The sequence below is a fragment of the Clavelina lepadiformis genome, chromosome 7 (genome assembly GCF_947623445.1).
Source record: "Clavelina lepadiformis chromosome 7, kaClaLepa1.1, whole genome shotgun sequence".
Lineage (NCBI taxonomy): Eukaryota > Metazoa > Chordata > Ascidiacea > Aplousobranchia > Clavelinidae > Clavelina > Clavelina lepadiformis.
Genome location: NC_135246.1, coordinates 429,620 through 452,170, shown reverse-complemented (window position 1 = coordinate 452,170; position 22,551 = coordinate 429,620). Strand labels below are relative to the sequence as shown.

Below are 22,551 nucleotides of genomic sequence, written 5' to 3'. Positions count from 1 at the left end.
GAAGTTTACTTAAAAGTGATAATATTTAAAACATAAATACACAGACCATTAAAATTGCTCGATTTTATCCATTAAGCGTCGTTGTTTAAACGTCAGGCCAATTAGAATCATTTGAATTTGCTTGTTAATGCGAAACTCAAACAAATACGATATAGAGTAATATCACCCCGGTTCAAATGTAGCATTTATTTATGTCTGGTCAATTCATACAAAGTAAAACAGCGCTCTTTTCTATACAAAACTTGACTCTTTAAAGAAGTGATTTGTCAGATTCTTTAGTTTTTAGAGTGTAAAGTTTATTTATGTTTGGTCCATATATACCAGATAAAATTTCTCTCTATACAAGAAAACACGTGGCTTGATTGGTCGAAGCACCCAGAAGTTGGTTCTCATGGTCCTGGGGGCGGTTGTGGTCCCGGAAACGGGAGTTCTTTAAAAAATTTTGTTAATGCTTTAACATAAACAAGCGAGAGCAATAAACCGAACATACTTACTGTTGCAATATCGATCATAATCTTCGCAGCAGCTCTCGTCGTCTTTACACGACTCTAGGCATCCGCAAGGTGGCGTAGGTGTGGGTGTTGGCCTCGGTGGGGGCGCACCAGGAAAGGGTGGGAAAACGGGAACCCTCCGGCAAGCATGAAGACAGGAGCCTGGAGATCAAGACAAGTAGTAAGTAGTCACGGAACCAGCAACACTCCTACACAGGTGTTATCCCACTACGCAGCATATAGCAGGTTAAACGAAGGAGCTTATTGGCGTTTTGAAAGTTCTGGAATAACTTTAAGAGTTTGGGCAACATTACTGAACAAAAGAAATCGAAGTAAGATCCTTATTACAACATTTTCAATCTTCCGACCTCGAGATTAAGTTTACAAGAATTCCGAACAAGTTACTTTTGCTCTGGTATGTTTGGTTGCTATGAACAAACAAATAACAAAGCTAGCACGTTCATGCACTCACCGATGCATTCTGGAATTTCCCCGGCCCATTCTCCATCGCTACCACATTGATAACTATTTCGATCAAATCTACCGATTGACCCTAACACCACGAATTCATTGAGTTTGTAGTTTACGTCACAAATGACTCGCAGTACGTTTCCTTCATAGTAGGTTCCGAACCGGTTGTCAGATACGCGTCCATTTGCGATGTCCAAATCAGGGGTAGGGCATTCAGCGACTATACAGAATAAACAAGATGATAAGAAATATCGTAGTAAGTCTATGGTTGAAGTGTTATGTTTTATTGCATTTAATTAGTCCACTTTTTGAGTAAATTATCTCACGTTCCACACTTACGTTTCGTGCAGGTTCGTCCGTTCCCTCCGTAGCCAAGATTGCAGCTACAAAAATATCTTCCAGGTGTGTTAATGCATCTCGCATTGGCATCACAGGGTTGAGTTTGGCATTCGTTGATGTCTATGCGCAGTAACAGGACATTGCAACTTATACTTTTACTTAAGTCTTAAAGCACGTATGTAACATGCTTATTACTGTTAATACGATTTACAAATACAGAAAAAGTTTTATTCGTGACAATCGTGCAAAAAAATGCCAGCTTAGATTTATCTGCCAACCAGATGATCGTCAGCAAAAGAGCCACATCTGGCTCGCGAGCAATAAGTTCCCGACCTCTGCAATACAGTATGTACAGTACAGTATGTACAGTACAGTAGCCTATGTACAGTACAGTATGTACAGTACAGTATGCACAGTACATTGTGTACAGTGCACTGTCCATGCTGTATAGAGTACAGTGTGTGCGTCTTATAACCGACCAAATGTTACGCGAAATTAAAATAACCTGAGCATTGCTTCCCATCTCCTGTGTATCCGTTCCTGCATTTGCAAGAGTAACTTCCGGGGGAGTTTGTACAAGTGGCGCCGCGATTATGACAAGGCCTGCTCGAGCATTCATTGACATCTAATGAATAATAATAATTTGTTTTTTGATATTGTGCTGCTTCGAGTTTGCTTTGGCAGCTTGCGAGCTGAAAAAATTAACTTTTTGTTTAATAAGTCACATTTTTATTACCTGTGCATGTTGTTCCATCCCCAGTATAACCTGCTTTACATTCACACTGGAAGCCAGCATCGGTGTTAGTACAGTCGGCGTCAGAGTGGCAGGGATTGGACGCACAAGAGTTTCTTACTACAAGCACATGTTGCAGTTATATAAAAGAATAATAACATTTTAACACTTTATAACACAATAATAATAATAACACTTTAAATCAATTTAAAGCTCTTTGAAATGGTCATTTTTTATTTTTGATAACTTCTTCGCTTAGCTTATACGCGCTAGCACGTACACGCACATAAACTTTCACACGAACGAACTCGTACGCACATACACGAACATTACTCACTCACTCACTCACTCACTCACTCACTCACTCACTCACTCACTCACTCACTTACTTACTTAACTTACTTACTTAACTTACTTACTTACTTAACTTACTTACTTACCTACTTACTTAGTTCCTTATTTGCTTACTTACTTATTTATCTTACTTACTTGGTAAATTATTGTAATGAAACTCACCGCATTCACGCCCGTTCCCAATAAAACCATCTTTACACCTACATCTAAAACTTCCTTTGATGTTGGTGCAGTCAGCGTTCTCATCACAGGGACTTCTTGTACATTCGTTGACATCTGTAGCATGACATGCATTTTGTGAATTGTTTAAATGATTTCAGCAATTTTCTAAGTTTTACCTCGGCACCGAAATCCATCCCCACTATATCCGGACTTGCATCTGCAGGTGAAACTCCCTCTGGTGTTTCGACAATTTGCATCAGGGTGGCAAGGTCTGCTCCTGCATTCGTCTCTGTCTGTGAAGAAATGAGATTTATAAAATTATGGGATTAAGCTTCAAAGGTGCGGTCAAGCAGTGATTAAGAAAATGTCTTGACTCTAGCACAACTAGTGCCATCGCAATTTTTCATGATTGATTGCTCACCAGCGCAAAATTTTCCATTTCCAGAATAACCGGTTTTACATCGACATCTAAAACTTCCTTTGGTGTTGGTGCAAGTCGCATCACTGTGACAAGGATTATTCTCACATTCGTTGATGTCTGATTGTAAGGGATCGAAAATCAACGTCAGCACAAGTAAATTAACTTAGATTTTGAGGTGAGCTAAAAGCAATTACACTAAAGCAAGAATAACATTCAAGCGAACACAAATCAAATTAAAACTAATTAGGAAAAAATCCAGTTACCAACACAGCTAGGTGGTCCAGGGACAAACGTATTAATAACGCAAGTTCTTTTGCTTTTCGGCGATGAAAGTTTAAAGCCGGTGTTACACGAATAAGTTATACTTCGTCCAATATTATATTTCGACTTGGAGGGGGTAAATTTCCCATTGGCGGGGTTAGATGGCCTTTTACAAGCTAAAAAATTGATGTAAAAGAGTTTTTTTTTTATATTTTTATTACTGAAATGTTTTAAAAACCTAAAGCACTATTGTAACATAAAAGTTTTTCATAACAGTTAACATCACTTTAAACTTATTGCACATGAAAAAGCTGCTATAGTTGTACTTACTAAATTTAAAAATCCCAGGAAATCCGAACTGGGCATCAACGCCGCAGCACATTAAGACAAGAACTCCGCACAATGAAATAATCTTCATCTTTCGTAGGTTGAGTCGTAGAATGAATGAGTTGAAAGCTGGCTTCGAAGCATGTTATATATCGACAATGTTTTTTTTGAGCTGTTCGATTTTTTTTTTGGAGAAATAAAGGCTATTTTTTGTGCTGTTTATGGCGTGCCCACAGGCAATTAGAGACTGTAAGTACTTGTCTCCTCATCACGAAGCTTGATTCATGTCGTCATTATAAAATCCCCACTTGAATGACTTTGCAATTTGTTAAAGTTTGATGAAACTTCAAGTTGTTTTTTACGGAACGATTCGACCGGAATCTGCTTCGCTAAAGAAAGTTTTTATCAAATATCGTGACCAGGAAAATTTGATCGAATAACTTTGGAGTAATTTTTCTAATTCAATAAACTGCCTGAAGTGATATACATTGTTTCTTCATATTCCCCTGAGGTATAATTGACCGTTGTTTGACTTTAATGAGTCATTGCCGCGTAGATACGCTCTTGCTTCTGTCTGAAAATATACAGTTGTTGTCTAAATGCGGAGAGTTGTAAATAATCATCATAATCAAAGTTGCAAAACATAAAATTACTTAACAAAGATAAAACTACATTAAAATAACTGCGTTGGATTCAGTTTTATTTAATTTGTTGTGTTTTCACTTGTTCGCTGTGGTGATGGATTGTTTCGAACTTATTTTGAGGTGAACTAACAAGCCGACAATCTTTGCTGCAACAATAACTCATGGCAAAGTTGACACACTTGAAGGCTGCTGTTGCCCTGGGCAAAGAAATTAACTAATACTTCATCGAGCTTAGCGAGATCACCCGCTGTACTGTCGATGTAATAACACGTTGTTATGATGCATACATAGCTTTATTATATAATAGATCCGCACCATGTAGAAAACAAAGTTGGCAATGGTTCATACCAAATTGTAATCAAGTTCTCATGGCTTTGTACGAACGATCGATTCATACAGACTTGGTCCCCGGTTTACGTAAGCAAGTATAAGCTTAGAAGAGGGAAAGCACGTAAGCAGACGTGCCCAGCCCTTGGGCAAGAGAAGATTGTATGCACTTTCCACTAATTCGTTATCGTGATTCACCGCATTCAAAAAATCCCGTCATTAATCTAATCATCGCAGGAATAAAACTATTGCAAAGTAAATCCGTGTTTTTGGGTTTTCTCGTAGCAAATATTTTCAGTAAAACTGTTTACTTTCATGTGGCGCCTGTCACGAAAAAACTTCAAAACAGAACTGGTAAAAAATTATTCGTCTTTTAAAACATTTCTGTGAAGTATTTGCATTTGTAAAAGCTTCGGTGCGTGGCCAATGCGCTGATGATGATGAGCAGAATCGTCAACCATAGATTCAAAACCATTCGTTTTTTTGATAAATAATTTCTTTTAAACAAAATCTTTTGCTTGACCTTTTTGAATAAAATACTATAGCTGATTTATAATTATTCGTTTAAGTTTAGTTGGTTTTTGACCGTAAAATTGGTCATGACCGTAACTTTAAACTCAATGCTATGACATCTTATCGCTTAATTAATCATATGCAGTTCTATACGTCATATAAGACTTAGTTTATTAAATCTTCTATGACGTGGTAATACATTTTTTACTAGATCGCGGTACAAATATAATAATCCATGGTTGATAAAATCTTCATTCCCAAGTGTTTAAAAGAGATTTTGTTAAATATTTATTTTCTGTGGCATCTGACGAGTTTTTCAATTTACTAAAAAAACATCAACTGGAACTGTTTACATTATAAAAACATCACAATATATATATATATGTATATATATATATATATATTTTATTATTTAAAAGAATAACAATAAAGGAAAAAATGTAAAAAATTCCAAATAGCTTTATTTAAATATTTATAGGAAATGTAGTAATTATTAAAGATAACATTCATTTACATGCAGCGTTATTTTGCCGGTGAGATAACTGTGTATGCTTGAAAATATTAACAGCGGCATGTGGCAGCATTTGCGAAATTGTGTTTTGTCACGATCAACTGAAGCTTGGTATGATACCGTTAGTTAAAATGTAACAGCCTAAAATTTCGTTGGCGCCGGTTGAAAGACAGATTGAGAGGCAAAAAGTTGCTGAATTTATCGCCTAATAGGTGACACAATCAAAGTTAAAGTGAGAGGCGACTCCAAAAACAAGTTGGTCTTAAATCAAAGTGTAGTTGTCGGTAAACATACTAGTGAAAGGATTTGTACTGATACGTAGTGGATAAGCGGTTATTGACACAAATAAGCGGCAAAAACGCAAGTTCTTCGTTACTCATAAAGGAAATCGCGACTCTTATTACGTCATAATATAACAGCAATGTACAAAATTTAGGTAGATTTTTTCATAGTAATAGGTATAATTAAAGCATACTTAAGTGTATAATAGAAACCTTTTGCGTTATACAAGTCTAAGCCAGCTATCAAATTATTTAAAGACGGAAAGTGAAAAGTCCAACAAATAGGTTCAGCGCGTGGTGGCGCTAACCGCTGGCACATTTGTGGGGATAGACATCAAATAAATCCATTTTAACAAACTGGTCAACCCTCGGCGAGTCGCTTAAATCCTACACATGATTGCAAGCCACAATAAAGCATAGAACCTTGGCACAGCCATTGGTTGGATATATTACGCCAGCAAATAGTGATTAATCATTAATAGACTACGTGCTGTATCATGACGTACCAGTCGGCTTGGCATACCGACGTAGCTCTCAGTTAGTAGCAAGACCATAAACAACTCCGTTGGAACGTAAGGGCAAAAGCGAGAAAACGATATGGAACATGATAGTTTAAATTTTCTTAGGTTCAGAGAGTTTACTTGTATTGCGATTGCCGCAGAGTAAATAACATACATGGCTATGAAGAAAACACTACGGAATTACGACGAGTGAGATGGATTTGTGGTGATGTGCGGTTTCGACGTCATAAGTGAATACCTGGCTCGTGCAGTTAAGACGATTACGTAGGTTTTAATAAGCTTTCTGTGAGCAGAAATGAATCAGAAAACACCTTTCGTCTTTCACGCATTTAAGACCGCGTAGAATTATATTTGAAACGTCAGCAGCGTGTTCAGAGGAAATATCGTCTTTAAACGCAACAAAGCTTTGTAGGATTCAACGATTCACCATGTTTGTGGAACATGGCGAGAAATTACGTTCGTATCAGGCGGGATCTAACGTCACTTAAACTCAGAATAAACCAAAGCGGCAAAGGTTGGATTTGGCGACCAAACATGGCCTCGCCATACAGAGTAGCGGCGCTGTGAGAACAATGCGAACGACTTCCGCCACCCGGTCGTTGTTGGGAAAAGTTTTGATGACGTTTATGGAGATCGGTGAGAGTGAGATCCGGGTTCATGTGGCCACGTATTGTTCAGAAAAAACGAACGTTGTTGTTGGAGAGTTGCAGCGAGTCTTGTGATAAATCACCTTAAGCGGGGCTGTGTATAAACAAACGACGAGTAATCCGTCTTTTTAATCCAACTGTTCAGCATTAAGCTACGGTTGAACGAGATTTTTAAAGTTTCTGCTGAATTGAAGGTCAGACGTCAAGTCAAAGTGAGCTTTAGCTATTGCTGGTAGTAAGCTACAATTGAACCAACGCCGTATCATGCATGGATAGAATTTTGGTGACTTGATTGCTTTGCACTCGAATCTGGCACTGTTAAGAACAATACATAATGACGTATTGTGTATAACTACAAATTGAATTAGCGCTTCGACTAACGATTTAAAATGCGTTTTCCATGGCTCTGTATTATTGATTTTAGAATAGCGATAGGGTTTGAGATAAGGCTATTTAACTGCGGCTAAATCGATTTGTGACGAATCCTGATGCCATGTAGGTCCACAATCTTATTGCATTTACGGTAACGTGATTGCACACTAGCGCTATGCTACTATATTCTTCTGTGAGTATTTAGGCGATTTCTACAAATCAATTTTTATTGTTACACTCGCTTCATTCTGAACGACTTCGGCGTAAGAACTTTATGACGTCATAGGAATAAGTGGTGCGCGTATGAAAGTGTTATTATGGGAATATGTGGAGACTTTCGAAAGTACTTCAGTTGTTCAATATCTGCACATAATTCCCTTGTAAGCGATATACGATTATTCCCCGGTGGGTTATATTGGCGGTTCTTTCTTCACAAATTACCTAGCAGTAGCACTGAGAGCAATGAAAGCCATATAGAGCAGTTATCAATTGTTTTTAGTCAAGAAAGGGTTTAAATATCAGAAATTTTAACTTACCAACCACGCAATTTAGTAGAACCAGCAAAATATACACAAATCAGGATTTTATTGAATTTGTAGCGATCGTGGCTTCATTTGATCGGATTAACCGGATCTGATGGGAAAGAAAGCACTTCAATCAGCAGATATACCGACATAATGAGAGCAAGATTTATACTTCGGCTGGTTGGTTACTGACGTTCGGCAGCAAATATAATCTGTTTACACGTAGTGCTAGCAAGTGCTGTTATGGTCAAATAAGAAAGCTTGTAATTGATGGCTTGTGCTTGCACTAAATATATAACTGCTCGGCCTCGGATAGCGCGAGTCTCAAAATCGGTTTAACAAGAATTGTGGACGCTATATGCATTACCACGTCCTTAGCATTAGGGTACCTAAGGCTGCTTTTTGACCAAGAATAACACATAATGTCCTTATATGACTATTATGTTCTTGCAAGAGTCTTAATCAATCGCCCTGCGTGGCCGTCGTGTTAGTCGCCAAAGGATAATCTGGTCTCAGAACTTAAACTTTGTTTTTTCCAACGATTAAAAGCAAGTTTGTAGCAAGCTTTTGAGAAATCCTTTCCCACCATTGTTTTGTATAACAATGCATCATTATTGCGTGACAATTTTTTGTTAAGTTGAAACTACGATCAGTTTCATTTTAGAACGCCGCTGCATTTTAATTTTAAAGGTGCTCTCTACGTATTCATTTGATAAGGCCGATTAAAGGTTTTAAAATTATAAAAAAAGGGCAGCTTTAAAATTTATTCGGTAATCACTGCTTTAATATGAGATTGCTCAGCGCAAAAACAAGTTCTTCTTATTTCAATGAGCACTATTCACCTAACCTGGTAAAATAAGTTTGAAGAAGTCGAATTTGTTTGGTGGTTATCGCCAAAGTTTACGCTTATTATATTATGTAAAGCAAATATTGTGACGTTATAGAGGAAAAACGGTGGACGTGACAACAGGATGTTTGTTCGCAAAGGTGCTGACCAAGTTTTTAAGTTGTACGAAAGGATAACAAACAGTAGGCGTGTTAATAATATTAATGTTATAATAGGCATAGTATTCAGGAGTGTATTGGATGATTTATACATGTGCAAACAAAATCTAGCCTAGGCCTACATCATAAACAGCAAAAGAACAGAACCTGCAATTCACGTAGCCTAACCGCGTTGACGCAATGTGTTAGGCTATTTGTAACGATCCATTAATGTAGCCTACTCCCTTCACTACTGCACAGTAAGCCTATACTGGACAGTAAATTGAAGCCGTTCTTATAACAAAGACTTTTAGCCTAGTGTTATATATCTAAGCCGCTTAGCATATAGTATCCTTACTGTAACATACTAGACTGTGAATCGCAAACTTCTTGCCAATCTCTATGTACAAGCCCTCATTCCACACAAAATTCAGCAACACACTCTAGTTCATGCATTGTAGTAAAGGTTGTTGTCACGCACCCTGGCTTATCTGTATGACGTCATAATGTGAGATAAAGACATCACAATGGTGTCTCCTTTCTCAATTGTCACACCACTTTGTTATTAAACCGTTCCTCTAATTTTTACAGAATCATCTCGTATAAGTCATGATGCGTGCTCTGACAAGGTATGTGCCACGTAAATATCGAACGACGGTTTTACGTGTGGCGCTTGCCACCACGGCGTTTATAGGATTGTGTTTGTTGATGTCTGGCGACCAGTCACTGACAGGCACAGGCCGAGAAGACGAATCCTTGTTTCGATTTGATTATGAAGAAAATGGCGACCTGGGTTTGGATGAGACAAAGTTTCTCTACGGAGGCGACGACGATTCGCAACAGGCGGTGGCGCCGGCACAGCACAGAGCGGAAAACGCCGAGAAGTTAGCCGGCAAAGAAGCTGGGTCCAACTTCACGCTGGAACCACTTCTAGATCCCAAAGTATGGTTAATTTTAAGCTGTGGATATATGAGATACTTCAACCATGTCTTTGCATAAAACGTAACTTTGCATCTTTTGCCCAAAATGAGCCTCAAATCATATTGTGACGCCATAAAGCTAGCACATAGCTTTAATGATCATCAGGTTGTGCGCGGCATCTAACGATAAGAACTTGTTTAACCGACATTCTAACCCCATCAGGTTTATGAATATTTCAATGACGAAGAGCTGCGACCTTGGTTTGAAAAACCAGCACCAAATCCCGCCGGAGCCGGAGAATACGGAAAAGCTTTCCGCGTCGCTGCCAGTAACGACGAGATATCCCGGAAGGTGAAGCAGGGCTGGGAGAAGCACGCCTTCAACCATTACGCGTGCGACCAGATCTCACTACACCGCCATATACAGGATAACAGAGACAAAGAGTAAGTCGATGTTGGTCAACCTGTCTATTAGGGCTTCAACTTATTATCTTATAGACACAGCATGCTTCCAAGTCTGACTAAAAGCATTCAAGTTTGAAGATATTTATGCTCTGTATAAGCCTTGCTCTTTGCTCGAAAGAAGTTTTGTTTTTAACTGTCGTGTTGATGTCACTTATTTCTATCGTGAAATGCCACGTTTAAAGCGATTGTAACAATGGCGAGCACTTACTATACCGGACCGCCATGATAAGTTGTTTTTTTTTCGTCACAAACCCTATTTAGATGCAGAGAACGTAGATGGAGGAAGCCGATTCCTACTACGTCAGTCATCATCATATTTCATAACGAAGCATGGTGCGCCCTCTTGCGGACAGTTCACAGCGTGCTCGAAACGTCACCAAAGGTCGCGCTGAAGGAAATAATATTGGTCGATGACGCAAGCACGTTCGGTATGAACCGCATACAAACCGTCAGACTTTATTACCAAATTATTGTTATGACGTAATCATGACCTCACAGATGACCTAAAGAAGCAACTTGACGATTACGTGAAAGATCTCCAGATAGTGAATATCATCCGACTCCCAGAGAGAGCGGGATTAATACGAGCAAGACTGGCAGGAGCAGGAGCGGCCGAGGGTGACGTATTGACCTTCCTCGATTCCCATTGTGAGTCATAAAGGCAGCATCCGGTTCATCTCGGACTTGCATTTATCGCAACTTTTGTGCTTCTTGGATGCAACTTGCTCCATTTATTCTGCTGATTGTTGTTCCTTAAGCACCGAGAAGTTCAAATGCAAATTGCTTGCATCTCACTTAACCAGCCGACCATGTTCTTAGGAAACGACTTTAAATAATCCAAAGTGACTTTGTAAACCGCGCAAAAGGGGATGATAAATTGTTTTAACACCAGGTCCTGTTCCTAGTTTTCACAGGATCCTCTTTAAAATATATTTAAGTAGAGTTGAGTGACATAGGAGAGCTTTTATTTTGCTTGTAAATCCGGAATATTTTAGGTGAGTGCGCCCCCAACTGGCTGGAGCCACTTTTAGAAAGGATCGCGGAAGATCCAACGAGAGTCGTTTGTCCCGTCATAGAAGTGATTGACGCCGACACATTTGCAATGAGTTTGACACCTGCCAGGTTTGAAACCTTGAGTTAACGTTCTAAGAATGAATGAAATAACTTTAGTCGTTATCAAGAATAAATAGTTGTGTGGTGTTGAGTTAAGTTTGTCTAAACGTGAGCTGTGTCCAGTTTTCAAACCCTAAGGACACCTGCTATGCGCCAGAATTGAATAGCAGTGCAATTTAAGTGATGCTTTCAACAAATTTGCCAGAAAGGTTTTCAAGACCTAGCTTAGCACATTAGTGGTGGCTTTATTTCATTTGCGCTTGGTTAAAAGCATTCACGCTCCATTGAACTTCTTAATAGAAAGCGATTATGTCATCATAAATGTATTTATGTACCGACATATATTGCTTTACTTTCGTAGGCTATAGTATAGCAAAAATATGTGATTTTAACAATTTTTTCATAATGAAAACTTTACTTTGGTTGTCCTCATCCGGCCTAGATCTGTTCAACGCGGAATATTAAGTTGGAGTCTCAACTTCAACTGGGCGCCACAGGAACGGCCATCTGGCCTGGAGAGTGACGCCGCCATTCAATCTCCGACGATGGCGGGCGGATTGTTCGCAATGAGCAAGAAATATTTTGAGTTCCTCGGGACGTACGACCGCGATATGCTGGTGTGGGGAGGAGAGAACATTGAAATGTCAATCAGGGTGGGTCGGGTTTGAAACCTGACATGTTGAAACCTGACATGTTGAAACCTGACATGTTGAAACCTGACATGTCCGCCACTAAACTCTTCACGATCTCTTCTAACTCCAGGTGTGGACGTGCGGTGGAACCTTGGAAATACATCCCTGCTCTCATGTCGGTCACGTGTTTCGTAAAAGGGCGCCCTACTCCCACCCGGGCGGAAGTGACATCATAACGCGAAATAGCAAGAGGGTAGCGGAGGTTTGGTTGGACGAGTACAAGGAGCAATATTACAAGAGAGTAGCTCGGGCAAGGAAGGTGCATGATTCCTATGACGTTAATCTGACGTAATTTATACGTCATCGAATGTCAAAAGTAGAACTTGTCGTCATAGTATAATGATGTTAATATTTCAAAGGTCGACGCCGGCGATCTTTCGCATCGACAGAAGCTTCGAGAAGATTTGAAATGCCACAAGTTCCAGTGGTACTTAAAGAACGTTTATCCCGATTTGTACGCCCCGCCTAAGGAAGACATCTTGAAAAGCGGCGAGGTACCGGCCCGCTGCACTTTCTCTATAGCTTTGCCACCAACCTAGCGCTGTGTTGTTCCTGCATTACACAATGCAAGAAGGTTCTCTATCATAACACCTCACCTTGTTGCAGTGGCATAATATGGAAAAGGGCGGAAAGTTTTGTCTGGATTCGGGCAACGCGGAGGGCAAGATCGGCATCAAAACCAATATGTACGTGTGCCATGGAATGGGTGTGAACCAGGTAACCTCCCCTCGATACAGTTCTGTGGGTCATATGTGAGAGATTGTTGTCCTTGCTAACTACCATTACCACTTCTGCTACCATTATTACCATTATAACTACCATTATTACCTACCATTGTCATCAGAAGTTATTCAGTTACTATTCTTACAACGAAGGACTTCGAATATACAAGGCAAGGTGAAATTCGTCACAATTACGTCAAAGAACTTTGTCTTCAACCGGAAGGTTCCTCTGTGGTGACCAAAAATTGTCCTTACCCGAAATCAGCGGTCCCTGTAGAACAGAAGTGGGTCATCACCCCGGTAAGTTGTCAACGCAGCTGGATTGGCAGCTTGATTGAAAATTATATCTATTAAGCAAAGTTTTGTGTCTAATTTTGTAACTCTCCAACTGTAATTCTCCAACAACTAGGACGGACAAGTTAAACACGTGATGTCAAATAAATGTGTGGAAGCCGTCGACACCAATGTTCTTCTACAGCCTTGCAACGACCGTCCTTCCCAACGATGGACGATAAAGAGTCTACAGGGCCGTTGACCTGACCCAGCCAGCCAGCCTAGTATCTAGTAGTGCGGTTGAACGTAGTGCACATGGCAGTGGTATATTGGCCAAGCGTCATATACCGGTTCATTTAGGATGGGGACTTCAAGAAAGTTGTCTGCCACTCCTCCATTAGCTTCATTACCGTAGGCACTGTGACTTATAAATTCATCACCATCTGTGGCTGTTTGCACTGTGGATTCTGTTACGACGCCTTCCATCTGTTTTTATTTATTTCCAATTGCTTTTATTGCACTGTTGTTGCGTTCTGATGCGCGTTAACAACGACCCATTATTGTCAAATAAAGATATTTCGATATTTCCAGTAAAATGGGATTTTAAGCCGCATCATATCCACGGCATTCAAGGTCAACTTTTCTACGAGTTTTCGGTTATTTTTATGACATAAATTTAACAATGCTCCATGAATCGCAAACAATGTTTCGTACCCAATCAAATTCCGAGAAACCTCCATGACCATAACTGAACGTCATCCTACAAGTTTCAAATTGACATCAGCAAATTATTATTATGATCTAACCCCAGTAGTTTACAGGCATGTACCCATCGGGGCGTTTGGTTGGGGGCTAGAGTTTCGGTGGGCGACCCAACCCGGAAATAAAGGAATGGAAATCCAGAAGAGAAAAAGAGATGAGACGTTCACGTGAGTAGGGCTGGAAAGTACAGAACCTGATACTCGTTCCAGGAGTGAAACTTTGAGCTTTCTCATAGAACGCCGGTGATGGCAGGAGCAGCTTTTACAATCAAGAAAGATTACTTCAATGACATTGGACTCTACGACCTTGCCATGGATGGAATCGGGTCAGAAAACATCGAGTTGTCTTTCAGGGTGGGAGCTACAGTACTGAGGCCACTTGTGATTGTTTTTATTACAGCACTGTACAATCTTATTACGATGAAAGTTGTACTATGATGTAACAATGATAGAAACAATTCGATATTTGTGACCTAGGTTTGGATTTGTGGTGGAAGCGTCGAGATTAATCCGTGCTCCAGAGTGGGACACATCGGGAGGAAGCGAAAGCCGCATCAGAGAGGAGGAGAGGAAGATGCTGTGATCCGAAACAAGATGACGATTGCAGAGACCTGGATGGATCAATACAAGTGGATGTTCTACAGGAGGTCTCCACGGGTGAGGAGCTCTTGGATCTACATCTTCAGTGTCCGACTTCCTTTTAAGAGATCAAGCGACTTTACAATGAAGAAGAAAGTTTTGATCCGAAGAAAATAATTTCAATAAAACTATGATACAATCTATCTATGCTAATGAATAATGTGCTTCTGTTTGGTTTTAATTATTTTGTGATAGTGATTGTGACGTTTCAGGCAAGACAATTGGAAATTCCTGACGTCAGCGAAAGAAAAGCGTTCCTGGAAGGGATGGGATGCGGGAATTTTGAGTGGTTCATGACTGAAGTTTATCCTGACCTCTACATCGTACCTTATAAGGAGATAATCTTGCACGGAGAGGTTCGTTTTGATGTCACGTGACCTTGCTTTTTGAAGAAAGCTCTTGGGTTCCGCTGCGTGGCAAAAAAATAGCGATAATCTTTTGAATCGTCGTTTGTAGCTTAGTTGTATGATGTCATAAAAAGAAACGTCACTCAAAATCTTTTCAACCCTTGACTTTCAAACAGATCCGATGCTCGAGCAACGAGGTCTATTGTCTTGAGTCGAACAATATTCACGGCAACCCGGGTTCAGTCGTCGATATAACCAAGTGCAGAGGAACAGGAAAAGGCCAAGTGGGTGGATAAACATTTTTTACGAAACATTGGACCTAAAATATTTTACCAAGTTCTTTTTGTATCTCAGTATTATGAGCTCACAGACGAAGGGGAGATACGTCAGAATACAATATCAGAACTCTGTCTGACTGCTCATGGTTGCGAAGTCTGGACTGAGAAGTGTCGACATCCCTGGCACGACGTTCCAGAATCTCAAAAGTGGATTTTATTGCCAGTAATGAAATCACTAGGCTGTAGCCAGGCTGAGGCCAATGAGGCATTTGCCTCCGTAAATTCTTTGGAATTCTAACACAGAACATTATTAATAGCTAACCTACTTTTAATAACACGCTAAAGGACGTACTTGACATAGTTTCCTAGTAAAAATCTCACTTGTTATCACCTGTTGTTGATGATTTGTTTATTGTATAAAATTTGAAGCTTTCTAATGACACTGATAAATCTTTTAAGGACGGACACATCTACCATCCCCAGACTAACCTCTGCCTGACAGCCAACATAAAGAAGTTGAGCGTAACTCTGTTGAAATGTGTGAAACAGGGAACAAGCCAGCTGTGGAAGCTTGGTCAGCAAGACGGTTATGAAGAAGGTTGTCATTAATTGTTTAATTGCTTTTTTTCTACTTTCCTTGGTTCTGTTTGTCAAGGATGGAGAATCGAAAAAATTTATATTTTAGATCATTCGGAAGATGGCGCCCTTGTAGGTGAAATATTAGAAGCAATAATAGTTCCAAAACGAACCAACACAACGACAGCGCCAAATGAAAAAGAAGCGGTTTGAGTTTTATTGCACTAAATCTTGCATTTGAAGAGAGACGATTTTTATCAAAAAATAACTCATCTTTTCAAAAGAACATTTGACGAATTCTCAATGGTTGGTGACATATTTTGAAAACAGTGGTGCAATCAAGTTTAATGAAGCTGTTTAATGAAGCTTTTTAATCAAGTTTAGCAAATTTGCAATAAAATTTAAGGAATCGTGCAATTTTTTGACACAAAATGAACATTACTTGTTGATACGAATCCAAAGGAGGGCGCTGCATTTGAAATAAAACCAAATCTTGGGTTCTGCCTTGTGGCATCTTTGTGTCTTAATTGTGTGTCTGTGAGCAATCCCTGCCATGAGTGGCCACCAATGTCTAAGTTCTGATATTTGTATCCAAACAGCTGTTCATGGTGAAAGGCACTCGCCACTGTCCAGACTCCATTGTTTGAAGTCACGGGGTTAGAATTCATTGTGACGTTTGAAAAAGGGGAAAGCGGCCAATGAAAAGCTCCCAATACTTCCGGATGTAACGCTCCATTGCTCTGAAACAAAGGGACCAGTTTGAATTATTAATGAGCGAAGATATATGGAAATTTCTAATAATGAACATTCAGCAAGTTTGTTATAACTTAGATATACACATCATCATTTCAAGTAGGCTTAATATAAAATTAAACAGGAATTTATCTCAGTTATACAATGTAGGTAAGTCACTGGCCGATTTGGTGAGCAGCTCCAGTAACAACTACGCTATCTCCTTTTATGACCTGCGTTGGTACAGAGTTACTGTTACTTAACGTTTTGTCAATATAAACGATAAGTCTCATAAGTCCGATATAAAATCAACATAAAATAAAAAAGTTCTTTTATTTTGTATAAGAGCATTTTGTCCGCGGATCAATTTGATCCAGTTTGATCCGGTTTGATCCGGTTTGATCCAGTTTAAAGATTTTCCGCAATTCAAGAACAAAACCAAGAAAACTCGCTGCCATTCATAAAATGGAAACATGGTGACGACGAACCATGAAAAGAGACACAATAACAATATGAGGGTTGTTAAAGACAGAAGAAATAATGAGACCACCTCCTTATAAGATCCAACAAAACTTTCTTCAGTCCAATCCTGGTCCCCAGCCAGTTCGTGGAGTTCTCTGTAAAGAACAAACAACCTGTCCAACTGACTGTGGTGCAGTAGAAAGACTGGGTCGAATGCGGCAAAGGGCACCTCAGCCATGCTGTAGTAGCAGTCTTCAATCAACGCTTGTCTGTATGGTGGACAGATGCACGTGTGGATCTATTGTGAATAAATTTCGCTGCTGTGAAAAGCTTCACGTTAAAGATGAACAAGAGAAAGGTCCTCCAAAGAAACCTCTTCCACCACTCACTTGGTCGTGGACTCGCTCAAGCCAATCATCAAAGGTGGCATAGTTTGGCATGTTCATGGTGAGCAGCATACTGCGCAGTAATAACTTGTAGTTGTGGATCCCTCTTCCATCAACGTGTCTGTAGTTGTACCTGCTCCAGCGACACCAGCGGAATAAGTTAATTCATCAACGCATGAATAAGGAAAGTGCGTGGGGTTAAACACTTAAATGCGCGTGCGTGGCGACGTCACTATTGGATCAGTGATGATTGGTGGAGAGTGGTTATAAACTTTTAGCAAACATATTTGTTACTGAATCGATGGTAAGAAAATATGTTCTGAAAATATATTTTATGAGATTTTACATCGATTGATTAATACTTCTATGTTTAGGCAGCAGTTTATTGTTACAAAGAGCGCAGTAAACAATGACTTTATAATTGTGCAACAAACGCAATATTTTCCTGCGTCCCATCACTTTGAAAACCGATAGGAAACGCAGACACAGTGAACCGCAAAGCGTGTTAATCAACTTACAATGTTTTATTCTTGTACTTTGGATGGGAGGGGATAAATGTCCGGAAAAATGGATTCTTGATGATCTTTCCAAGAACGGGATCAAAAATTGTTGGAAGTCGAACAAGGTCAGGAAGATTCGTCCAACCATCCTCCATCCAGTCCCAGTAGGGGAGACCCAGCGTCTTATTCTTCAAGTAGCGGTTTAAACCTTAAATGAAAAAAATAATTGTTTAGGCTATAATTAGCATTATTATAACTTACATGTAAATCACCATTTCTATGCTGAGCTGTTGGTGACATTTGTAAGGGTGCGAGAACTTTGTTTAACTTTGAACTTTGTTTACGCTGTAATTTCAATTACGCGATAAATGATGAGGAAATTTTCGTATCACTTCTGCTAATCGATATCTTTTTGGTCTATAGACGTTCTACCATAGAAATCACATCACAACTCACCTAGTTCAAACTGTACTGCGAATAAACGATGCCAGGACAGGAACAATGGGTGATGATGCCAACTACAGTGGGTTTTGTTTTCGCTCTTGTAAGCTTTGTTCCAAGGACACACAAATGGCCAACCGTGCCAGCCGCTGATGTGCTGTAAAATGTAATGAGCTTGAACACTTCTACTTCATCTGGCAAGCTTGCTTTTAACACAGATGGCATAGAATATTGCTGGGAAGCCAAATAGGCTATTTGGCTGTACCAAGTATCCGTGCTCTGTTGGGTCGTTCTTGAATTTAGCGAAAGCTTGTAAGATATCATGTAATTCCTCGTCGTTGAGATAGCGAATATTCTTCCGGATGCGAAACCCTGATGAGAAATCCAATCTCAATCGAATCGAATCAATCGATGAATCAAGGATTCGATTATTATTATTAATCATCGATTTCGAATCAAGGATGAAGAAGTTTATGTGATATAACTTTTAAATAAATTTTCGTGGCTGTTGAATTGGAACACAAACCTCTCTTCACCTCGGAGCACGACCTCCACTGGCTCCCTTCATCTTTGCATCTTCCGTTTGTGACTCTTCCTCCAGTCAGACAAGTCCTCGTCCTCTGTTGCAATCCTCCCCAGTCGCTCCTGATGCACCGAGTCCAACTGGACCACTCCCCCCATCCACCTAGACAGGATTTGTGGTAAAAATTATGGGTCACGAGATTTAGTCCGAGCAGAGTTTAAGATTAGTTCGAGGAGAATAAGATACGATACGATACGAGCAAGATACGATAAGAGCCCTGATAAGAATTTCGAGCTCTGCATGAAGTTATGACGTTTTACAGCTTATTAAGTCAACTAATCTACAGACGTTGGGAAAAAAACAAGTGTTAATACACTTATGACAAATAGCAGTATTCTACTTTAGATAAGTGAAAATGTTTGAGTTTTACTGAGCTACATAATTGTAAACTCATTGCATTATATCGTGTCAATAATAATAGTGAAATCGTGATCAGTATGTTTCATCGTATCCTAAACTCATATGACCTTCCACGAAAATATTTTATTACATCCTTAGTCGTATCTGCAGCATCTCAAGTTTTACAATTAATTCTTCTGCAAACGCAACTTCCTGCCCTAGATAGCAGTGTGCACGATTTTCAACTTTATGTGAATGAGTATTTTGATTTATCGTCCACACACCGACTTATACCGCCTACAACAAACGTCCCTGTGCTTTGAACGCTGTGAAGTCAAGGTCTGTGTCTCATGACGTCATTCTGGTGGAGTTGGAAAAGAAAATGACCATTTACACGGACAAATCAAAATTTTGCCTGCGGAAAATTTTGCGACCAAACTTATTCACTTAACCAAGGCAACATAACCTTTTTACTATTAACATTGGTCCACAGCATAGTTTACTTAACCCTGCGGACCAATTTCAAGTAATTTGGAGTTTTTTAAAACAATACTTTGAAATGCAACAAAGTTTCAAACTGTTACCATCGGTATTTATTAGATTAATAATGCCATAGATATCTTACTTTGAACGCAGCTGGTTCTATCCTCTTGAAGCGAGTAACCACGATCACAGATACACCTGCAACATCCATCTTCATCGATTATCTTATGCTGGGAGCACTTTGTGTTGCAGAATATCCCGTCTAGAAATTGGCAACATTTCAATATACGGGCGTTTTGACGAATGTCTCGCATTAAGGGTGGACTAAAAATAAGAAACTTGGCTGGACTTTTGCTTTGCACTTTGCAATCTACGTCGCTCAAAAATGGAAGGAAACTTCGTAGTTTCAACTGTGGCGACAACTTGTTAAAGTCTAAAAATTAAAAACATGTTTGACACAAAGTTTGTATTTTAATGAAACAAAGGAAAGTCGTGGACTAAGTCAACTCGCGGTATGTGACGAATATTTGAAGCTTAAGAAAAATCCTCTAAAATGTTGCTAAAGGCGACTTAACACGAAAAGTAAAAGAAGATAAAAGCGTTCTTTAGCACCTCTCCACTGTGACGTAACAGCATCTAACTGCGCTCCTAACACCATCAAGAGCAGGAGGAGCAAAACAAACAATCTCTTCATGGTTAGTAGTTGAAGTGAATTACCAGAAGTTTATTTTTATGATGTTCTTGATCTTGTTCGACTTTGATAAATAAATCAGCGACTTGTGTGTACCTTAGCTTGAAACAGGAAAACATCGTTAAATGACAAGCTTAAAATATTTCTTCATAAATTTCTATCAAAAGTCTGCAAGCCAAAAGCTGTTGTAAGTGGTCGAAGCCAAATATAACGCGCCATCAACATCACAATAAATTGCAAAGAAGATTGCTCCTTGATCGACTTTGAAAGAATTAATTTAGGCCTCGCCATTGACATCACATCATCGATAAATAATTTAAGAAAATCGAATGGATTAAGAAAGTGAATGGGCATCACAAATAATTTGAGGAAAATTCTTTTATGCGTATAAACACATACTGTGGGTGTTGATATTACGTCACATGAACACGAACAGCGAACGAACGGAACAGCTTCCTATACTAAATGATGCCGTTATGCTTAGCTTTATTTAACGTAAAATCATTCATCTGAAATAATAGAATAATAGTAAAGCAATAATAATAGAAAAGCAACACAACCTCACGGCTCGAAAGATGTTCGTTTGTGACAATACAAACCGTGAAGTAGTCGTAGTCTACAACGCAGAAAAACATGCTTGCTCGAAGCAGATACAAAAAACAAGAAATAATTAAGATAAAACGAGGCGAGTTAACAAGGAATTTTCGTTGCAATCCCTGTTACATGGACACGTCAAGAACTTCCTGTTTACCCTCAAGTTTAAGACGAGAAAAATTTGCGGCGATCTTTGTTTGTATCCCGCTCTTCAAATCGTGCCTGGTCAATCATCTGCACGAAATTTTGCGGCGCCAAAACGTTTTGCGGAGGAAACGGAAAAAGATCCCGATAGTTAAGCCAATTTTTCGCTTATTTTCTCGCCCCACTTAACCATTTGTGTTAATGTTTCAGAAATATTTTGCCAAAAACTGCATTTCGTTGACGAGTCATTTCTAAAAACTAAAACTGGGTGCTTTCAAGTCGAATGACTCAACTACGGCGACATTTTCTTTGTTGCGTCACCATTTTTCCTGCACAATGATTAAAGACGCAACATTATTAGTCTTGTAATGGAATGGTTGGTTTATGGTTGTTGAACTTGACTGATCTAGCCACTCCAATACAATGTTCGATTCGATTGTCTAAATGTTTGTTGCGCTCGATGTTGTTACATGAGTCTCAAGGTCGTTAATTGCTTTATCAACCCTAGACTCGACTGTTCAGCTAAAAGCTGATTGTCTTGTGAAGCCGACAAACAAAGTTGTCTAACTTGACACTGAACTTCTTTAAATTGTAATCATCAGTAGATTGCACAGGAATGTTGATTGTATAAACTGATTATATTGATTCTTCTTTAAGCGTTTACATATAAACAGTACATTGGCACATCAACAGCATAAAGACTTTTTGCTTATTAATGGCAACTGTTTTACATTACTGGATCTGGTTACTGGTAATTGTTAACGCAACTGAAAAACTTCGACAGCAGGCAAACACGTACGGAAAAAGGCAATTAGACGAAATATGATCGCATAACTTACAACGGCAAACAGGAAGCTGCCGTGACTTAGTGTTAAGCTTTGCTGATACGACACTTAAAAGCCTAAATTTCCAACTGATATGTACTTCTGTATGTTAAATTAGTCATCCTATTATCACAGTCTTCGTAAGTAACAGTTACGAAGAGAAAATTTTAATGAATGATTTGCACGACGTCCATTACCTAAACATAAGCATGAACAGTCGTATAAGTATATACATTGTAAGTTATATAATAAACAGAGTTTAAGGAAGATTGATCTCCTGCAAACAAAGCATTGAAAGACTTAATGGAGTTTTCACTAAACCACATAGCAGACCACGTGACTCAATCACCGAATTCAAGCTTTGCATTAAACCAAGATAATTTCCCATACTGTAGCGGTCATCTGTAAACTCTGGCTTTATAAAATGGCCGATACCTAAACGAAATACCGCTGATGCTTCTGCTGCTTCATCTGCTGAACGTTTCAAAGAAAATCGAGTTGACATTTTGAATAACTCTGTAAGCACTGAAATGGGTGCTGCATCACTGACGTATTTATACGTGTCATTGTCATTGAATAGTTGACGCTGTAAAACAAACATCCAGGGCGTAGTTACGCTCAATGGGCGATAAAGAAAAGTGCAGCTGCAGTTTCAAAGTCAAATAAAAAATGAATTAATCAATGGGCGTAAATTTCTATGTCG

The 22,551-nt window shown here is 39.3% G+C and overlaps 3 protein-coding genes across 4 annotated transcripts; 1 reads left to right on the top strand and 2 right to left on the bottom strand.

Annotated features, from left to right (window-relative positions):
• Positions 1-171: 171 nt before the first annotated feature.
• LOC143464524 (uncharacterized) lies at positions 172-3,723 on the bottom strand. Its single transcript, XM_076962330.1, has 11 exons — positions 3,563-3,723; positions 3,235-3,408; positions 2,972-3,088; positions 2,727-2,843; positions 2,551-2,664; positions 2,038-2,154; positions 1,807-1,926; positions 1,302-1,421; positions 964-1,182; positions 495-653; positions 172-430 (listed from the first exon to the last, which is right to left on the bottom strand). Exons 1-11 carry the CDS (start codon positions 3,648-3,650, stop codon positions 390-392), a joined length of 1,386 nt encoding a protein of 461 aa, XP_076818445.1. The 5' UTR covers positions 3,651-3,723; the 3' UTR covers positions 172-389.
• A 3,826-nt stretch (positions 3,724-7,549) lies between these two features.
• On the top strand, positions 7,550-16,169 carry LOC143464522 (polypeptide N-acetylgalactosaminyltransferase 4-like). 2 transcript variants are annotated; one of them, XM_076962327.1, is made up of 14 exons: positions 7,550-7,568; positions 9,475-9,825; positions 10,027-10,247; positions 10,530-10,696; positions 10,767-10,916; positions 11,264-11,390; positions 13,890-13,997; positions 14,066-14,183; positions 14,307-14,486; positions 14,681-14,824; positions 14,992-15,099; positions 15,170-15,316; positions 15,553-15,691; positions 15,779-16,169. In XM_076962327.1, exons 2-14 carry the CDS (start codon positions 9,493-9,495, stop codon positions 15,880-15,882), a joined length of 2,046 nt encoding a protein of 681 aa, XP_076818442.1. In that variant the 5' UTR covers positions 7,550-7,568; positions 9,475-9,492; the 3' UTR covers positions 15,883-16,169. The 2 variants fall into 2 exon arrangements, with proteins under 2 accessions (XP_076818442.1, XP_076818443.1); XM_076962328.1 differs by lacking the exons at positions 7,550-7,568; positions 13,890-13,997; positions 14,066-14,183; ... (4 more) ...; positions 15,553-15,691; positions 15,779-16,169 and adding exons at positions 11,824-12,034; positions 12,144-12,332; positions 12,433-12,567; ... (1 more) ...; positions 12,949-13,095; positions 13,205-13,861.
• LOC143464523 (hemocyanin type 2 unit a-like) lies at positions 15,864-21,916 on the bottom strand. The gene is made up of 11 exons (XM_076962329.1): positions 20,686-21,916; positions 20,208-20,387; positions 19,945-20,028; positions 19,738-19,857; positions 18,717-18,875; positions 18,456-18,562; positions 18,206-18,347; positions 17,768-17,957; positions 17,253-17,382; positions 16,952-17,161; positions 15,864-16,409 (listed from the first exon to the last, which is right to left on the bottom strand). The coding sequence occupies exons 2-11, from the start codon at positions 20,287-20,289 to the stop codon at positions 16,071-16,073; spliced, it is 1,563 nt and encodes a 520-aa protein (XP_076818444.1). The 5' UTR covers positions 20,290-20,387; positions 20,686-21,916; the 3' UTR covers positions 15,864-16,070.
• Positions 21,917-22,551: the final 635 nt, after the last annotated feature.

Excerpts from the sequence above, each read along its gene's own strand:
- LOC143464524 (XM_076962330.1), bottom strand. The coding sequence starts at position 3,650 with ATGAAGATTATTTCATTGTGCGGAGTTCTTGTCTTAATGTGCTGCGGC. Across the intron at positions 3,089-3,234 it reads TGGACCACCTAGCTGTGTTG|ACATCAACGAATGTGAGAAT; the intron begins GTAACTGGATTT and ends CCTTACAATCAG. Across the intron at positions 431-494 it reads TTATGATCGATATTGCAACA|AACTCCCGTTTCCGGGACCA; the intron begins GTAAGTATGTTC and ends AATTTTTTAAAG.
- LOC143464522 (XM_076962327.1), top strand. The coding sequence starts at position 9,493 with ATGATGCGTGCTCTGACAAGGTATGTGCCACGTAAATATCGAACGACG. Across the intron at positions 10,917-11,263 it reads GACCTTCCTCGATTCCCATT|GTGAGTGCGCCCCCAACTGG; the intron begins GTGAGTCATAAA and ends GGAATATTTTAG. Across the intron at positions 11,391-13,889 it reads ATGAGTTTGACACCTGCCAG|GCATGTACCCATCGGGGCGT; the intron begins GTTTGAAACCTT and ends AGTAGTTTACAG.
- LOC143464523 (XM_076962329.1), bottom strand. The coding sequence starts at position 20,289 with ATGAAGAGATTGTTTGTTTTGCTCCTCCTGCTCTTGATGGTGTTAGGA. Across the intron at positions 19,858-19,944 it reads TTGCAAAGTGCAAAGCAAAA|ACGGGATATTCTGCAACACA; the intron begins GTCCAGCCAAGT and ends GCCAATTTCTAG. Across the intron at positions 18,348-18,455 it reads CAACAGAGCACGGATACTTG|CACATCAGCGGCTGGCACGG; the intron begins GTACAGCCAAAT and ends TACATTTTACAG.